Source organism: Megalops cyprinoides, chromosome 5 (genome assembly GCF_013368585.1).
Source record: "Megalops cyprinoides isolate fMegCyp1 chromosome 5, fMegCyp1.pri, whole genome shotgun sequence".
Classification (NCBI taxonomy): Eukaryota; Metazoa; Chordata; class Actinopteri; order Elopiformes; family Megalopidae; genus Megalops; species Megalops cyprinoides.
In genome coordinates this window covers 16,258,211-16,276,955 of record NC_050587.1, presented here as the reverse complement: position 1 = coordinate 16,276,955, position 18,745 = coordinate 16,258,211, and the positions used below count along the sequence as shown (strand labels likewise).

At 40.7% G+C, this 18,745-nt stretch overlaps 1 protein-coding gene across 1 annotated transcript; it reads right to left on the bottom strand.

The window, feature by feature from the left end:
- Positions 1-564: 564 nt before the first annotated feature.
- mfsd14ba (major facilitator superfamily domain containing 14Ba) lies at positions 565-18,086 on the bottom strand. The gene is made up of 12 exons (XM_036528611.1): positions 17,754-18,086; positions 12,703-12,798; positions 12,222-12,284; positions 11,014-11,141; positions 10,496-10,610; positions 9,987-10,205; positions 8,075-8,188; positions 6,443-6,514; positions 6,019-6,131; positions 4,208-4,305; positions 2,007-2,152; positions 565-1,701 (listed from the first exon to the last, which is right to left on the bottom strand). The coding sequence occupies exons 1-12, from the start codon at positions 17,826-17,828 to the stop codon at positions 1,486-1,488; spliced, it is 1,455 nt and encodes a 484-aa protein (XP_036384504.1). The 5' UTR covers positions 17,829-18,086; the 3' UTR covers positions 565-1,485.
- Between the last annotated feature and the right edge of the window lie 659 nt (positions 18,087-18,745).

Genomic DNA, 18,745 nt, shown 5'->3' with positions numbered 1-18,745 from the left:
CAGTTTGTTTGCTGTTTATTCATGCTTTTTCCTTCCCTGGGTGCTCCGATTCCAGGAAGGAAAACTTCTATGTGAAAGGAAAAAAAGTGCTTGTGGAAAACCAATATTTGTTACTTCGTGAGAGAGATCTTTACAAAGTGCAAAGCAAAAGTAAAGCGTGGAACTGAAAGTAAAACCGCTCAAAGCTGAGGTAGCTGGTGATAAACTGGAAAAGAGCCGTGATAGGACAGGTGGAAATATAAGCTTCAGGTCGCCATTTAAACAAAGTTGTTTCCACCTTAGAAATACTATTCATTAAAATCACTGGATTAAGAGTATAAAATGTTTTTCTCACATAATCCAAAAAAGACTATCAAAAAAATTAATCAAAAGAAATAAAAATAACAAAATGCCAAAATCACATTGCCTCCTAAAGGCATGCCTTGATAATTCTACCATTTAGCATAGCATTTCTTATGATACTTTGGAGAAAATTCCTTGTTAAATAATATATATATATATATATAGTTTTTATCCTATTCTATATTACAAGATAAGATAGTACAAACAAAAAACACAGTAACTGTAGTGGGATACTTAGTATCACAGATTGAGCTGAAAATATAGAGTGATGCATAGAATTGACCATTTAGTAAACATCTATACTTTCACCTCAAGCTTTCCACTGCTGCTCAGCCCCTCTAGGTAAAGAAAAGAGCATGAAGCCAGGAAACCAATGGTTCCTTGTGATATGCTTCAGTGAAAATGCTTTTAACAGAGTAACTAAGCGGTAGTTTGTGGACCTGTAGTTGTGATGCAATTATGACTGGCCTTGAAGGGTATGTGGGTGACCAGCCACTTACATTTCTGACCTACATAAGTTGTTGGATGTAAATACAACTTAATATTTGTTGTAAGGCTTATTAAATCAAAGCTAATGGAGGATATGAATGTAACTTTTGAAATGTAACTTGAAGACCAATTTATCTTCAGCCTATTTATGATATCCCACCTCCATGCACTGTCTAATTAGACAAATTGTTAACAAAAACCAGGGTGTCCAGAATCAATGACAGCTTCTTGGAATGCCATATACCTTGATCAGGACCATATCTTCTTGAAGCAGAAAACATCAGATGATGTTAACCGCTTTATCTCTAAAACACAATGCCAGTGAGGACAAACTAGGCCCAACACTGCCAACCAACAGATCCCCAGTCTCCCTTGACCTGCTCCAAACCATACAGAGAATGGATTCAAAGCTCCACATTGATAACGACATACCTAAACGGTTCATATTAGTTGCAAAAGTAAAATACACCTTTCACAAATACTTTGTTCCCTGCGAGGGCTTGCTCTTTTGCAGTGGAGATGAGATGGGTAGGTGGGGGCGTTAGGTTTTCCCCCTCCTCGCTCTCCTTGTCCCATCTCCACCGAGGCTCCTCTGTGCTGAGGGCCGGGGCAGGCCCTGGTCTGCACGTTTCCCTTCCCGACCCCTCCCCCCCGTCACACGCTGCTGTCCTGCAGCAGGGGCTCGATGTCCTCGTCACTGCCCGGCAGGGGAGTGTTGCTCTGGCCCGCGCCGGCGCTGCCGCTGTGTTTGCGGGCGTTGCAGGTCTTCACGGCCACGCTGCGGTGTTCGGGGATGAATAAGGCCACGAGGAAAGCCACGAGCACCGAGAAGGCTCCAAACAGGAAGGGCGGGCCTGGGATCATTGAGCTCTGCAGACAGGAAATGCTGGTTAATGGATCACACTTTGCAGCCGTGTCCCTACCATTATGACGCTCACCCCCTCTAGAAGACACCACAGCCTGCCTGCCGTGGCAATGGATCACACTGGAATGTACTGGTGTCTGAAATCAAATCCTCAACGAGGTCCAACCTGTCCATATCATTCTCTGCATTACTGGACGTGTTCTCAGGACACCTGGCTTGTAAGCAAGCTCTCACCAGGGAGTACTGGCTCCATCAGCATTTTGTCTGCCCACAACCAGTGACACTTTCAAAAACTAAGTCTCTGAAATACCTCATCAGTGGGGTGTAAAGGAGTAGTCTTGTCACTCTGGACTGGGTCGATCTCCACGTTGAAGAGGAAGAAGATGAACCCGAACAGTGCAGGGCCCAGCCCATTGCACAAGCCTCGTATCCCTGTTATCATACCCTGCACCACTCCTGCGTGGACAAAAACACAAACATTTCAGCACATCAGCTGGACACAGTTTTCCTAATAACACACATTGAAAATACGCTTGAAAACAGCAACATTTTCACCGGTAAGACTACTAAGAGAGACAAAAAGACAATGAAATTCTATAGCTCAATTGAAATGGCCACCACTAGATGGTACTGCCATCAAAGATTATTCTTTTCTATGCTACTGTGTACCCCTATGTACCAAACCAGAAACCCCAGTGATAACAAGTATGCAAACTGAAAGGTACACAACCATACAAAGTAATGAGCATATATTACAATAACTCAGACTGCCTTTCTTACAGTGCTGTTTACATGACAATTCTGCGTCACGAAGATTATGATGCATGCAGAAAATATTCCAAGATTTCAGCTAATACCAGCGCAGGTCAGCCTAACATTATTCACAATGATTCCTTTCACAGCTCTAAGGCATTGTGACATCAGTAAGCCACTAAACCAGAACATTCCTACTCTGTTTGCTGTCTGTTTTCTCTGACTTTTTACAGACTGTTGACTGTGACAACTGCTATATTTGTAGCCACATTTTAGAATACCAAAATACCAGAATACTTGATTATTCTGACCAATAGACTTTCAAATGATCATTCCCAATAGCCTGTTTAAAACATCAAAGACTGAATGTGTGTTTTTCCAGGCATAGTTACCTTTATACTAAGAGGAGTGATACTCCACCATGATTCTCAAGAAGGCATCACATAGCCTAGCTCACACACTTTTAAGGAACCCTGTTTTCCTTCTTGACTCTCCAAGATGGGTGTTAAGATTCAGCAAACATAAAGAGGATTGATTTCTTGCATCCTTGCCGGAGTAGTTAATATAGATAATCCCACTCAGTTATTTCATTCAGTTCTGTACAAGTTAGGAATTAATGTGATGTAATGTTTTTCAGATAAATCTAACAGTAACATCCTTACCTCGTCTCCTTACAAGTATGCGCTTCTGCTGCCCACCATCCATCATGATTAACGAAGTGCTATGCCTTCCCATAGTTTACTGCTATAGCCAAACGTATGTGCCAAACATGTTGTCAAATATTCCCAATACTTCTTAATTAGATGTCTCATTAGTGTCCCTTCATTATAAAGCTGGATGGTACTGTGATATTTGGAACTCCCTTAGTTTGTGTTCTGCCATATTCTGAACACCACATTCGTTCTCACACAAGGCAAGTAAAGAAACCGGGCTTGTGACCAGGAAGTAATGGGTCTAAAGCCTGTGTGAAACAGCATTATTGCACAGACGAGAAAGGGACCCTACCCGGACGACTGTGTATGAATGGACAATGTGGAAACTATGCAATTGCAATGCTCTAGCAAGGTTTTCTGATAGGCCAGTAGACCTTATCAAAGATCTGAAAGACTTCCTGTGCTTGCAAGAGAACAATACTCACTATCAACCGCTACCATCAAGCGCACATGTAGCCACCATGATTACAGAACAAATGGCAGACACACAGTATTACAGGGGAGGTTCAATCTAATGTCAATACTGAGGGACCAAAGCATGTCCTGTATATTAGCTCTGCATGTGAAACTATTACTGGGTGGCAGAATTGACTGTAATACAGTCAGTAATTGCTTGTTCCAACCAGTACTGCCAAGGCCAAGGGGACATGATCGCTCATGACATGATTTTGAATGACCACGTTTTATTTTCTTACATGATGCACAGACAGACTAAGAATAACCCAGTGCCGAGTAGAGCTGCTTCGTCTCAAAAAGTTCTCCCTCAGAGCAAAATGTTTCCCCGGCAACAAAGAAACCAAGGCCTAAGCTTCTTTCCAAGTGACCACTTTGGGCTCAAAATCATCCAGGGCTTAGCTATGGTTTTCACTTACACGAGCACGGGGAAATCCGGGATTAATGCTAACCCGGCCCTGTGAAAATGTCATTAGTGTAATAATGCCTGGCTGCACCCGCGGAAGAGTGGAGTCCTAAGAGACAACCGGTCGGTGCAGTGTGCTGTAGTGCTGGGGGGAGAGCCGACAGGCTGGACGGGGTGTCGTCTTACCCTGCTGGTCTGCCTCTGCGCTGCGGGACACCAGGGCACTGACCGCTGGGAAAGTGATACTGGACATCGCTGCCACGGCGCCCGCTGCCCACATCATCCTGAAAGACACCCCCGACAGAGTATTTCCCTGTTACTCCACCCTTTTACATTACATAACATTTTAACATAATTAGCATTGAGTGGCATAGTTTACATTAATACAGCTGGGTATTCATTCAAGCAGCTCAGGTTAAGCACCTTGCTCTGGGCAGCAACAGCAGTGCCCCACCTGGGAAGCAGCCAAGCCCTGCTCCTTGCCACCATACCATACCCCTCCCCCAGTGACTACCCTCATCTATTCAGAGAATAAGACCAGGGCCATGTCCAGACCTGCTCCGTCTTTCTAACTAAAAAGGGCCAAGACACATGAAGATCTGAACAGTAGCAAAAAACACACTTGCATGCTTGTTTGTCTACACTGTGTATGACAAAACAGCAAATATGACAAGAATGTTTAGACCTTGGGTCTACCACAGAAACTCATAAGAATAATAATTTTTGCACCATTTTGAGATTATATTCCCTGAAGAATGGAAGGCTGGATTTTGATTAATGATTACTGATCTCTTTCAAGGGAGCTGACTTAAAGTGCAAGTTAGTTACGCAAGTGCAAAGATCACAGCAAATGTACACTCCATTCGCATTTTGACAAACAACTGTGACCTTTCACACTTCCAGACCCTGGCAGTGCAGTCCGTGTCCTCCCTCCCGTAAAAGGAATTCACTAAGTGAATCCGCGAGCGCACACGGCAGTGAGAATAGCGCACAGCTCCCACTCTCACTCTCTGCCTTAAATTGGTCATCTGAAATTAACTGAAACTAATTTGCTCTAGTTCTCATTATTATTTTATTACACTGAAAATATTCACTACAGAAGGACACTCGCTAATGCACACATTCACTCATTACAGTCCCTCCCATGAGAGCTGTTTACCATGTGTATGCTGAAAATTGAAACCCCTGACTGCCCTAATGTGTAACATCAAAGAATAAATTAATAGAGTTCATATTTTATTCATTGGGGAAGATGAATTAATGAAATTACAATGATCAATTTCCAAATTTCGCCAGATCCTAATGAAATATCATCGTCTTATCATCCACACAATACAATTCAATGTGAGATCAGAAAATATGGAGAAAAAATACAACAGGAACATCTAAGCTTTAGACCTGCTTGTGTTTATTGATTCAGTTTGTCCCTGAATGTAAGAGAAGTTATGTAATGTGGCCTTTTTTAAACTCATCCTTATGCTCTCTGAAGCTTCCTCAACTCCCTCCTGTGATTCCTTCAACTCCCTCTTTCAGCATGACTGAACTCATTACTCCAAGCAGACACATGCATTTTCATAGAGTTGGACTCGAGGAAGAATACATAAAGAGAGCATGTAAACAGCCCGCTCCTCAAAAGAAGGGATGGAAAATAAATGAAGAACTGCCACATTTCTGGAAGAAATGAAGTGTGCTATGTAGTCTCATGGACATATGGAACTATGTATGAATGCATGTTTCTATAAAAAAAAAATGACAAACTTTTCAGAATAAAAATTCCTGGAGGAAAACACTGAAATTAGTTCAGCAATACCACAGTTTTTGTAACAAGAAACAACTGTAAAGTATTCTATACCGAGGCAGAGTTGAAATCTGCCATTTCCACATCTGAGTCATCTGTAGTTCGATGCTGAATGAGGGCCGACATTTGTTTTCTCGGGAGATCTCAGGCTGCACAACAGTATCTGCTCTGGAGAGGAGACTCCAAGGTGAGCGCTTACCATGGTTCTGATCCAAAACCGTACCAAGCCAGCTGGAGCATCTGAAAGCCGAGCCCAAGCAGCACTGTGTTCTTATTCCCAATCGACCTCATTAAAACGCTGAGGAACGCCGTCTGTCAGGAGAGAGAGGTAGAGATACTCCCTCACTATAACCTTGTTGCAAAACTAGTCAGAAAACAGGCTTCATGGTTTCCTGTCTACTAAATACTTAAATACCACAGTCTTCATGCGCTCGTTCAGGGGAGTCACTAAAGGTCTATATTATATTTAAGGAAGAGCAATGTTACAGAGCAAAACACATCAGAGTCTCGTATGACTGATGAACACATACATCTGGCAAGCGCAATGAGCTGCACAGCCTTGCGAGGATTTGATTAGAAGCTGTAGGGGAGAGGATATAGAGAGCAATATTACAGATAAATACCTGTGCTAAGATAGAAAGGACACCCACAACCGCTATAAATGCCGCAATTGCTGTGGATGAGAAGTTAATGACCTGAAAGAGAGACAGAAAAAAAAACATCAGAGCACATTACTCGCTCTGCTCGTCCCCCGGCTGAATTTTGTTTGTCAGGGCACGTCTCGTGTTAAAGCTGTTGTGCTGAATGATGGGTTTGTCAGTGGGGGTTATTGAAGAGCTGGCAACACAAACTGGACAAAGGCTGTCTGAAAAGCACACTGTACGCATAGTTTCAGATTTCCACTGGCTACCGTTCAAACAACATGACTCAAAATGATTTTGCATACTTCCAGAAGCATTACATTCACATTAGCACTTTGTGTTTTATTTTAATGTTCATGGATTATTTTAAACATTTTTGCCGATTTGGCCTAGGGCTGTGTTTTGCCTCATTTGCTTGACCTGGAACTACTGCAAGCAGTCTAGTATATTGGGTTTTAAATGAGTGTATATGCTTTCCAATTAAATTTATCTAAAGGATTTTGCATTCACAGGTGTCAGTTCCAGTCACAAGATCAGTTTAAACTTGAACGTTGAAAAAAAGGCTACCGATATGCAATGGGGACATTATCTTGGCCATTCAAGGGGGTACAGAACCTGCAGATAGTGCTGAGTTGATAATTCCTCCCTGTAGGTATAGATAACCCAGAAAAGGCTCCTAATGCACAGAACTTCCACGTAGCCAGATGCACACAGATTGCACTGTCTTTTCAGATCAGAACAGACCAATATATAAGCAACAGCATATGCATCAGTTGCAGCTGCCTTTATTGAGTCAGTGGAATATTAGCTAAGTTCTGCAGCACTGAACAGAAATGGCTTCATCCCCAAGGCTGTGTTAATGATGCTTATGAGTAATGACAGAATGCTTGGATCTCATGTGCAGGAGCACAATGGGTAGCAGTACAGCAACATGTTACAAAAATAACCTTGCATGTAGTTGTCAGGATGGGAACGTTAAATGTAGGAAAACGTGGAACTGTCCGTTGCAGTTAACCTTTACAACATCGCTATTATTAAGACAAAGTAGGTAAGTTACAACAGTTCAAAAAAAAAAAAGGCCCAACAAAAAATTACTTGTAAATGGTACATCTCCCGCCACTGTTGAGCTGGTAAAAATGTTCTCCAGAGGCATAATGGGTGTTATAAGGTCACGAAGCACTTAAAATATTCACCCACCATTTCAGATTACAGTTCATGTGTGCTGAAACATTCTGTATATTATTCGTCCTAATTTAGCACTTCAGTGAATAAAAATATCATCACTATGAAAAGTGGCATGTTAATCACTGTAAACATTTAAATGTTCGGGACAGTTATTATCTTAGGAATTAAATTCTTGCCCTTCCCTAATTATTTCACACAGGCCACCACTACAGTGAAGTGCTCAGATTGGTATGGCATATCAAGTAGACATCTGTGAGCAGTACAGGCAAGAATTAGTACAAAAATAGTTCCGGGACTTAATCAGTTTTGTATACAGAAGTGGTTTTTGAGAAATATGGTTATCAACATTTTCTTTGAAACCCAGCATTCAGCATTATAGTAATAAATCACCTGTTCATCTGCATGTCGATAGATGAGATGGAAACCTACCTGTCGCAGGTAGAGGAAGAAGCTCGAGTATTGCCCTGCCTCTGGCAAATAGGACAGGAACACGGTGATGCAGATGAGCAAGACTGTGGAGTCCTTCCCCACTTTCCTCAGGGACTGTGGGTAAGAATAACAAGCACAGACTGATATGCGCCTTCCATAGTTAGTTAAACTATGCCATATTCCCACAAAAAAAAAAAAAGAAACAGCCGAATCTCCACTGACAGCTCCTACAGTACCATTCATAAAAGAGGCCTTAATTGAAATGTCTGTTCCAGAGGCTGCCTTGATGTTGAAGTATCTTGATCCTGTTCAGGCTCTTCCTAGCCTCACCCCATACCTGGCAGCCTGCCTAGGCCATTTCTCTTACGGCCCGCTGGGAACACAGCCAAACAGGCTGCCTAGATCCTGTAATTCGGTCATTATTTCAAGTTTATAAATGATGTTTTTCTCTGCAGTAATGTTTATGACCAGAGGGGGCAGTGCACACGCCTGATCGTGTGTTAACACAACAATGTGCTTGAGGTGAAGCTCTCTATTACAGGCAGCTTCTCAAAACAAAGCCTTTACTTTAAAAGACAGTAAACAGAATGAGATGGGAACATGTATCACGCCACAAAAAGAAAGCCTTGCACTTACAATGGATTGGGATTAGATGGAAACACTGTGCTAGGCTGTCACTATAAACATTATTTTGTGTAAATCAATTCATTGCCTCATGTAAATTTATATTTGAAGGACTACAATGAGGTGCGACAGCTGTGCATCAATATGCCACAGTCCAAACATTTTCAATATTCATATGAATATGGTTCGCCTATGGAAAGACAAAAGGAAAACCTTGAGCCTTTTTTTCCTCAGCACTATCTAGATAGTCCAGTTTGCAAATGCAATCAATATTTTGACCTGCATTCATAACCTAAATGACAGATTACCAAATTGCAGTTAGATCATTTTTTGATTAAAACACATTTATATATTGCCCTAAATAAGGAAAATAAATGAGTACTCCCAGCTCCTCACATTGAAATGAAGGTAAAGTACCTTCATAATTTAATCCTTGCTCTTTAGTTTTCATTTTAACTTGATCAGCATGCGACATGAACCACACACTCTCTAACTACTAGACTAACAACTGATACAAAATGATGGAAATATATTTGCAGCTTTTAAAATGGAGAACAGGTATGAGCTGTTTTAGTTGTCTCCTTCCAAACTGCATATCTAGCCACTCAGTCACTTTAGCACAACCTTTGCAGAGTTTATGTACAGTTGTTAGTAATTTTATATTTTATACTTTTATAGTTTTTATATTCTACTATAGTTTTATTTTCTTTTCTATTTTATTTCTATGTTTAAGTTATGTGTGCACTGTATAGAGAAGCTTTAAATCTCATTGTACTTGTATAATGACAATAAAGGCTTTCTATTCTATTCTATTCTATTCTACAGCAGAAAAGAAAAAAGAAACGAACAGTCTAGTCACAATTAATGGCAGTAGATGAATAAGATATATAGTATTGTTAAGATGACTGATTACAGTATCTTTTAACAAGATAGATATCTCCTTTCCCAATGACAGACTCACCACGTAGGTCTCCTCAGAAACCCAGGAAAACCTCAAGAATTTAAAGCAAAAAATGTTCCATATTGGCAATGTCCATAACAACTACAAGCAATACTGTTACAATAAAACACCACATCAGCCATGTCACTCTTCAATAAACTATTCTTCACGTAGTGAGTCGATTAAATGAACTCATTCAGCACAAAGGGTTTCCATCTGAATAAAACACAGGAAAACACAGGGAGGCACTGTAAATTTGAATAGATCTCATTCTTTTAAATTCTCAATTTACTATTTACAATGGTCAGTTCGTTAAAAACAAACACAAAAAAAAAAAAATCCACTCACAGCGAAGGGATCAGCTTGCTCCCAGGAGATGGGGGCGCCCCATGATGCTAGCCTCATCTTCTCCGGCAGTGACTCAGGCACGGCCAGGAGGATGAAGCAGATGTCTATCAGGGCAATGATTGTTGCCACCAGCACCACCATGTTATCCCCGTAGGTAGTAGAGAGGTAGGCACCGATCGCTGGACTCGTTACCAGGCTTGCAGCAAATGTCGCAGAAACCTGAAAGCAGAGTTAAAGGGCTTAATTTGCTGCCATACAACATACAACCAAGCTCAGGATGGGCAGAACATGTTAAGGCTAACACGCACATAGCATCAGCAAAGTTATATTACTGAACGTTCTCAAAATGTTTGAACACTGAAATGTACTTTAGTGGTTGTTTGTATTTCCATCTTAAGATTCTGTCAAGATGAGGGACAGCAGGATGTATTCTGGGGGCTGTTAATTTGCAATTCATAAATACTTGAGTAGGCTGGGGGAGAGGCTCTGACAAATCAAGGCTGTCTTACCAGTCCATAGGCAGTGCTTCTCTCGTGTTCCTCAGTGACATCTGCTACATATGCAAATATTACTGAGAACGTGACGGAGAATATTCCAGATACAGATATCATAGCAAAATACCACCTAGGGAGATAAAAACAACTCTGAGAACATATTCAACATGCTAAAGGTATATCAGTAAAATATCCAAGACTACAACTAGAGAAGGACCTCGGCCAGCATAAACCCACTTTAAAACATACAACACAAAAAATGGTCATCCAGCTCAAACATTTCCGGTTATATCAAAAGATAAACAGGTTTGAAAAGGGGTGTATTTGGAGGAAGTTAAGCCATACATTTTTTACTTCAGCTACAACAACCATTATATGCCATGCCAAACTCCACAATGTTAGACAAACAAATCATTTTGATTATGCACATATAATATATAAGTAGAAATTAAATTAATCTAAACGGGGTTGTAAACCACAGTAAGAGTCATTCATGGAGTAATGAGAGCACAGTGGCAAATATCATCTCTTACCAGGGACTTATCCTCATGAGGGGAATTGGGACGCAGGTGAAAAACACAGTGACAAGCAGGAAGGACTTCCTGCCCCACACGTCCGAGAGGGCTCCAATCAAAGGAGCGCTCATGAAGGACAACAGGCCCTGGAAGGGCGGAGAGAGAGGATGGAAACATCAGTGATGACACATATGCAGAAGTACCGGTGTGGGACAGCAGATAAGAACATGGTTTAATAACTATTCATAATATACTGGAAAAACAAAACCACAACTCTGTGGCAACCACTCACTCAGTCAGAGCCAAGGCATAAATACTCCATATTGATCTCCATATTGAATTTCTGCATCATTCAATTATTTTCTTTCAAAATGATCTTTTTTTCTTTTGTGTCAGCCCCCTTTGAGTTGTTCTGGGGGCTCACAGGAACTTATTCTTAATGACTGCCAATCACCCTGTTGCAAGTGGTCTGAAAAGTCATCCTCTGATGAGGGTCTGTGAAACAATACTTGTTAAATGGCACTTCAGTGCTCTGGAGTCCTTCCTTGACTACTGCTCTAGTCTCTGACGCTCACAATTTATCTCTGTGGGAGTAGGTGCCTTTGTGCTGGTGGGAAGCACTTCTATGAAAAAGGAGATTTCCAAAAATGTGCACATACAATTGCACCACTGGACAGTGCATGTGTGGGTGTGGTGTGAAAGAGGAAGTTACAGGCCATTATTAGTGCCTCTCTGCAGTCAGTAACAGTTCTTAGCTCCTTTTAGTGTAACATGGGTGGTAATTTTCCTTAGCCCTTTCCTTAGAGTAATACCCTGTAATATTGAGTAGCCTGCAAAGCCAATGCACTCATCCAGGCTGTTCTCATTTAAGATCATTTATCTTGATTCATTCTAAATAAGACATTGATCTACTCTGGAATGAAATCCACACTCAAATCTGAAAGCCAAATCTAATGCAAGGGGGATTTTTAGCCCTTTTTACATAGTAATTCAAATTTATATCTGCCAAACACATTTTTAGACTGTTGTTTTCTACATTATGTGAACTTTGTAAGTTCAATGACCACAAACATTAGAGATAAAAAATCTTATATTAAAAACAGATCATGCAAGAAAGCTTTAAGAAACATATCAACACCTAGATGGCAATACAAACATTTCCAATACTCCCCTGGATTCTTGTTCCTCTTGTTTTATGTTTTCATGCAATGAGTAAAATTTCTTACCTTTACACCCTGAATGAGACCGTTCATTAGAAACGTATGTTGTGGAAACGTTTCATGTAGAACCTGGACAAAAAAGAAAATCTATTACTACCTTTTGTAAAAGCTGAGGTCCCACAAGCACAACATAACCATTTCTTCACAAGGTTCCCTCTTTATCTTCATGAATAATCTGAGTTCCTTAAAAGCTTTCATTTCCTGTCCTCAGTATTAATGGTTGGTTGGAGAAATTAGACTGTTCTGCTATTTGAACAGATGTCCAAAAACGTGTGCTGTTGATAGCTCTCTGCTGTAGATGTCTGACACTGTGCAGAGCAATTTTACATGTTTTTTTTTTCCCAGCAGTAAACATCACATTTTTCATCTCTGAGATAAAAGCATAAAAAATACAACTCATAAAAGACTTGGCATGACACATAAGATGTGATACTGCTGATGAGAACTTCACCAGTGGTTGACAGACTGCTAACCTGACAGGACTTACCGTCAGCATTGGAGTTGTGAGCAAACCCCAGGCAAAGAACTCCAAAAAAATGACCACCACAGCATGGGTCACGCTGGCACTGCCAATACCCTGCTGCTGTTAAAAAGGAAACAAGAGGGAGAGGACACTTAGTCATGTCCGGAGTTGAACTGACCACTTTACCACTATGAGGTTTCACAGATCCAGCGTTAAAATACCAGCTAGGATACCACCAGCAACTACTACATCACCACCACCAGAATGTTATGACAGGAAGCCATAATAAAGGTTTAAAATTTCACAAAAGGCAATGAATCAAGTCTGTACTGGTTCAAACATAAAACTGGAGGGCAGTAAAGCTCTTTCAATGTCCAGGCTTGACTAAAAATAACACACTGAGAGAAATATTCATTCCTAAGGTCAACACCCTTTTTATCTAAGCGGACTTCAGTAGCTCAGGAAAATGGTTACCCATTATGATTACAAGATACTGCATAATGAAAGTAAACATTATTTCATTTTTTGCTTCAGAGTTCTTTCCCCTCCCCTGCATGACTAGATGAATATTTGAATGACAAACACACATTCCTACTGCAACCTTGCAGCCAGGCATTTATCCATGAAGCTCCTTATGAGTGTCTGTCCATGGTGGCCTTGTAAGTCGGTCAATGATAACCAAGTGAATAACTATCAAGAGGCAATCTGTCTAAATACGAAAGCAAAAATCTTGTAAAGGCACTGACAGTTAATTTTACACCATCTATTCAGGCCTGTATCCCATGGCCTGTCACAGTTAAAATACAGCAGAACCACAGGTGCGCATGCAGAAAGTCTTCAGGGCATTTCAGAATGTTATACAGCCCTAATGCCTTCTGCCATACTTGGTTTGCTGTTCTTTGCAGACATTATCTTACATCCACAGCTATGACTGGTTAGCATTGAAAACAAAGAAAACAAAACACAGAGAGGAGCTAAATTCCTTTGGTGATCTGACAATAATAATTAATAACTGTGTTTATTCTTCCCTGCTAATTACAGGGATGCTGAATTAGGAGAGCTGGGAGGGAAGCCAGACTGTCTCCAGTATTTTTCAATGAGCAAAAGCTGGATGCTTGTAGCGTCCAAAGACACAATAAGAGAAACACTGTTGCTCTCCCTGTTATTTTGACGTATGGCCTAATACACAGCCGTGCTACACGCAATCAAGTCAGCAGAGCTAAAAATGGCAACAATGGCCCACCAGCATCCAGCTATGGCAGAGGTGGGAATGAATTCTACTCCCCAGCAGCCCTGATATATGTCCATACTGTACGCATTTTGTTTGGCCTTTCAGTTGATAAAAATTGTGAAATAAGCAAAACACACAGGAACAGCAAGGTGCAGAGGGTAGTTAGAGCAAACATGAAACTGTACTGCAGTCCACAGTCACATATTTTGAATACATTCATACAAATTTTGTTTGAATAGGATGAGTTGAGGCAACAGTATGACTTAAAAACAGCTGTGAGGGTGAGGGAAAGTGTATCATAATAGATTTATAGCAGAGGGTAAGTCTTTCAGGCTGTATAAAGACTAGTGACCAACCTTAGCTTATAAATTGAGGTAATGTCTGAATATCCTGAATACCAAAATGAATTTTAAAACCAATGTTTAGTGACTGACACTTCTTGTCATAAAATACATACAGTGCTACTATGACAGTTCAACATTCAAACAACGAGTTCCAACAGCTTCACTGCTTTACTGAATTTACTGACATTTACAAACCATTAACATCAAACCCATCATAAAGATAAAATGATCACATTTAGTGCAGTCATTTTAAAGCAACACACTACAGCACAAGTAACTTTTCACATTATGCTGCTAATGAACCATGAAAACGATTTTCTGTAGGAGGACAGTCAATAAATGAAAATGAAAACAAGGAAGAGGCTACATAAAATTCTTTACAGGAAACTTCATTACCCACAATCCTGCACAGGGAACCAAAATGTGTCAGCATACATTACAATAAGAGAAATTTCCAATCCTACAAAATGAGAACTAACAGCCCCTAACTCAAAGAGGAAACAGAAGGATTTTGGTGTTTTTTGTGGGTGAGTGTGCTCTTCATTGTGCGCTTACTGTATGACAGTGCTGTATGAGCATTAGAACTGACCATTTTAAGAATCCATTTGGCTGACTTCACCCTACTTTGGGTGACCACGTGATTTCAACCACTGACACTTTGATGAACTTTGAGTGGTACAGTAGTTAAGTGTCTTGCTCTATAGTATAAAGGTATGCTGTTTAACTAAAGCAACTTCCAACTTCAAAAGAAATCTTCAAGCACATCATGTCAGAATTCATAAGTCATGTTTTGAAAAAATTAAATTGTAATTAATAATAACAACAATAATAATAATAAATGAACAAAAGGAGACATTCTGAAATCTTAACAAAGTTAACCAACTGTTAACTCTAGCCATCTTGACTGGACTAAAGTGTGTAGCAGCCTCATGCCTGGCCCTGAATCTGTAAAGTGAAATGCCAATGACACTGGTCAAGTAAGGTGACCAAAAGCATTGTTAGTGTCACAGACAATGATCCCCAGCCAACGCCTACTGTAAAGAGCACTTTTACATCACTCTTAGCTTGAGTGAATCATGCCTGTGTAATACAAAACACATAAACCACAAATATAACCCTCAGCATACTGCCAGTGTCCACGAACAACTGAAGAGTCAAATGCAGCAAACTCATGGCATCTGCCTCTCCACTTATGTGGTCAAGCAAGCAGGGTCATTTTCTGGGATCAAAGGTTACTCCTACATAACTTATGCTCTCAAGTGTCAATTTTGCTTGTCAGTGTGCAAAGTGCAGGAAACCCTTCAGAATGCATGAAGACACCAGTAAGGAAGTAGAACATTCAGACTAACACCTGAACAGAGCCCCTACTTTTTTCCTCTCTGACTCATTGCCCATAATGTCCTAGAACAGGCCAGTCCTATGAAAGTAATTTAAACTACAGTGTACCACCAGGTGGAACACAGCACAGCATTAATTAGCGCCTATCACACCTGTCCATGCAGAAGTTCAATCTCAGCTTCAGAATGCACATCACTCAACACCAAACAAGCTTGTTGGGCAACTACTTGAATTAATGGTCTACTGACAACCTCAAGAGGGAGGTTGTTAGGGCTAGTTATGGTATGGCACATGACTGTAGTCCACACAGTGCTGTGGCAAACATCAGGGAAACACCGAGATGGTGGTGATGACACACAGACATTTCACTGAAAAATCCCAATTGGTGAGTGTGAGGACATGTGGCGCTTCCAGTTTACGGCCATTCAGGAAACAGAATTTAAACTAGTGCGGTGCTTGGGTGAAGAAGTGAACAGCATCAGGGAGCTGATAACTGAAAAGCTTTTGCCTATCCAGAAGCTGCTTCCATGCTTATAAGAGAACAACATCCTAATCAAAGAAATGCACACAATTTATTTTTTCCACATATGGACAACCAAGCCACACTAATCTCACAAGGTATTGTTGGTTCTGATACCAAGCCTTTCAGATATTGTCACTGCAATACAGGAAAGTCAACCAGACTACATGTCTTTCCCCTGCTGAACTTGCCAGAAAATACCTTGCTGCACATACTTTATCATCACCTGTAGAGACTCATTTGCCAGGCATTCAGGCCACAAAGATGTAAAGTCATATGATGCAAATTTTGAGGAGCTCTTGATTATCTGGTGTGTAACCATTTTATGCAAATAGATTTTTAAATAGAACAATTCTGAACTTATTTTCTATTTTGAGAATATCATACAAACCGTACTATATGTTATTTTTGAAGACATTATTTCCCTTCAACTTCTAAGTGGTTAGCAATGTACACAATGACCGACACTCCCAGCTAACATCTCAACCAACCACTATCTCTGCATTAACCGGATGTTTTGATAGAGTAACGTTACCGCGAAAACATCAGGTGTGTTGTGCCGTGCTGTGCAAGGGGATTCTTTTTATCTATATTTTAAATCGGAATTACAAGATGGAATTGCTAATTGTTTTTAAATCAAATCTGACATTAGACTAAAATTATCTAACATTAGATACAATACAATGGTGTTTGATCGTAATACAATATTACGAAAAAGGTGTTAGCTGGCTGCAATGAAAACATGCAGCTCCAGTTAGCATTATTAGAGGACTCTGACAAAACTTGACATTGTTCTTGAAAGCCAGCTAGTAATGGAAACTTTTGATAGCTCGCTAACTGTTAGCTAAGACCTGCATCGGTGGCACTCCGCCACGGACGGGTAGCCAACTCTCTTTGCTTGGCAACAGGCGAACTTAGCCAGTATTACATAACAGCTTATCCAGTTAGCTAGCTTGGTACTAAGCCCTAAAAACTGCTACTCCAACCCAGATAGCTAGCCAACAAGCTAGCGTAGTTGTGTCTGCGCATCATTTGTCAGTTTTTTGGCAGTTTTATGTACCTAGTTTTAGCTAATTTAACTAGGCGTTTTCCTGAGGATCCTGCAGGATTTCCAGCTAGCTAAGTGTACACAGAAAATGGTTAACGTTAGCCAGCTAATTATCCGACATCTGACTTGCTAGCAAGCTAGCTACCGCCTTAGTCGCAGTTTTAGAGACTTGACTTATACATTCAACCCGGCCTCTCAATTCTCTTTAGTGCACATAGTTAATGTGGAATTGAAACAAAACACCAAAAGAAAACTGCCGGGCAGCGACAATGGCGCGTCAATCAGAAACGCGATTATGATAGCTAGGCTATATGTACTACACCAGTAAGTAAGTGTAACCAAAGGATGGTTATAGTTAGCTACCGCCACAAGAAGGTAGACTACAGCAATTAACAGTTATTTTGCAGAACTAACTGTCCAGTTTACCTGCCAGCAAGCAACTAACCAAGCTACATAATCCGCTAGTTAGTTACACAGTGTCAAGCGATTTTTCCACTTGGCATCCATTGGCTACACTGTAGCAAACGAGATAGCCAGCAAACAGATTAGCTGTCTTTTCCAGGCATGTCGCGCATAGGCATAGCGATCACTTACTGTGCTCCCATCTTTCATTATTATTTTTTTGACCAACATAATGCGGTTGGTCTCTTTCTTTTTCTCCTGGGTCATCTCCTCACATCTTGCCGGAGTTATATAAAATCCATGCTGCGTGGATATTTTGGGTACACCCGCTTCTTCCAGGTTGCCTTTTGGTTTTGCCTTAATTACACCTCGTTAATCTAGCTAGCTAGATTTTTGTAGATTGATTACAAGCTAGCTAGCTATGTGTCTTGCCACTTTTCCGTAATGTGAATTCCTGTCGTTTTGCATACAGCTGAACGTCACAACGCACTCTCTTCCTGGGTAGAGAGCGCCAGTGCGCTAGGCGCTAACTCAGGATCAGTTTCCGCTCATCGAATAAAATGGTTGCGGCTATAAACGGATTATGTTAACTGATCTTGAATCAGTGCTTAAGGATTTCCGACCTAGAGCCTCTCCCTGTCATTCGCGTCACCGCCTTTGACACAGTAGCGGAAACCACATGTCAATCGAGGGTGACGTAGAAACCAGTTAAGTACAACTTTAGGGGACATAAGTTCAGCCGTTTAGCATATATTAAAAAAGAAAAAGAGAATAGATGGATAATCTGATATCTGATAGATAATCGTAATAGATATATTGCCTGTGCCGAGAGTTTTAGTAAAATTAGGACGTATGTGCAGCACACCTGTCGGTTTCCTGTTCATTATCTCAGCACATGCAATAGCAAACATCCGTTACCGCCGCGCCTGTCCAGCTGACGTTGCAGCGTTTGGGCCCTGGGTAGCCTACTGGCTAATATTATCTTCTATCTTAATTGAGTCTGATATAGGATCTTAAACAAACCTAACTCCCCCATGCTACATTAAAAGGGTGTAACATAAGATTATGAATCTGCAGTGTGCTGATTGATTAACATCTAGCCACACAAATTTCAAGTTGTTGTGCCTTATGCAGCATAGATAGATGTACATACGGATATACAATATGATTATTTATCCATGCTT

Bases quoted from the DNA above. Each gene is read 5' to 3' on its own strand.
- mfsd14ba (XM_036528611.1), bottom strand. From the start codon at position 17,828: ATGACCCAGGAGAAAAAGAAAGAGACCAACCGCATTATGTTGGTCAAA. The intron at 10,611-11,013 runs GTAAGAGATGAT...TTATCTCCCTAG, and splicing joins CTCATGAGGATAAGTCCCTG to GTGGTATTTTGCTATGATAT. The intron at 4,306-6,018 runs GTAAGCGCTCAC...GGTGTCTTTCAG, and splicing joins GGTTTTGGATCAGAACCATG to GATGATGTGGGCAGCGGGCG.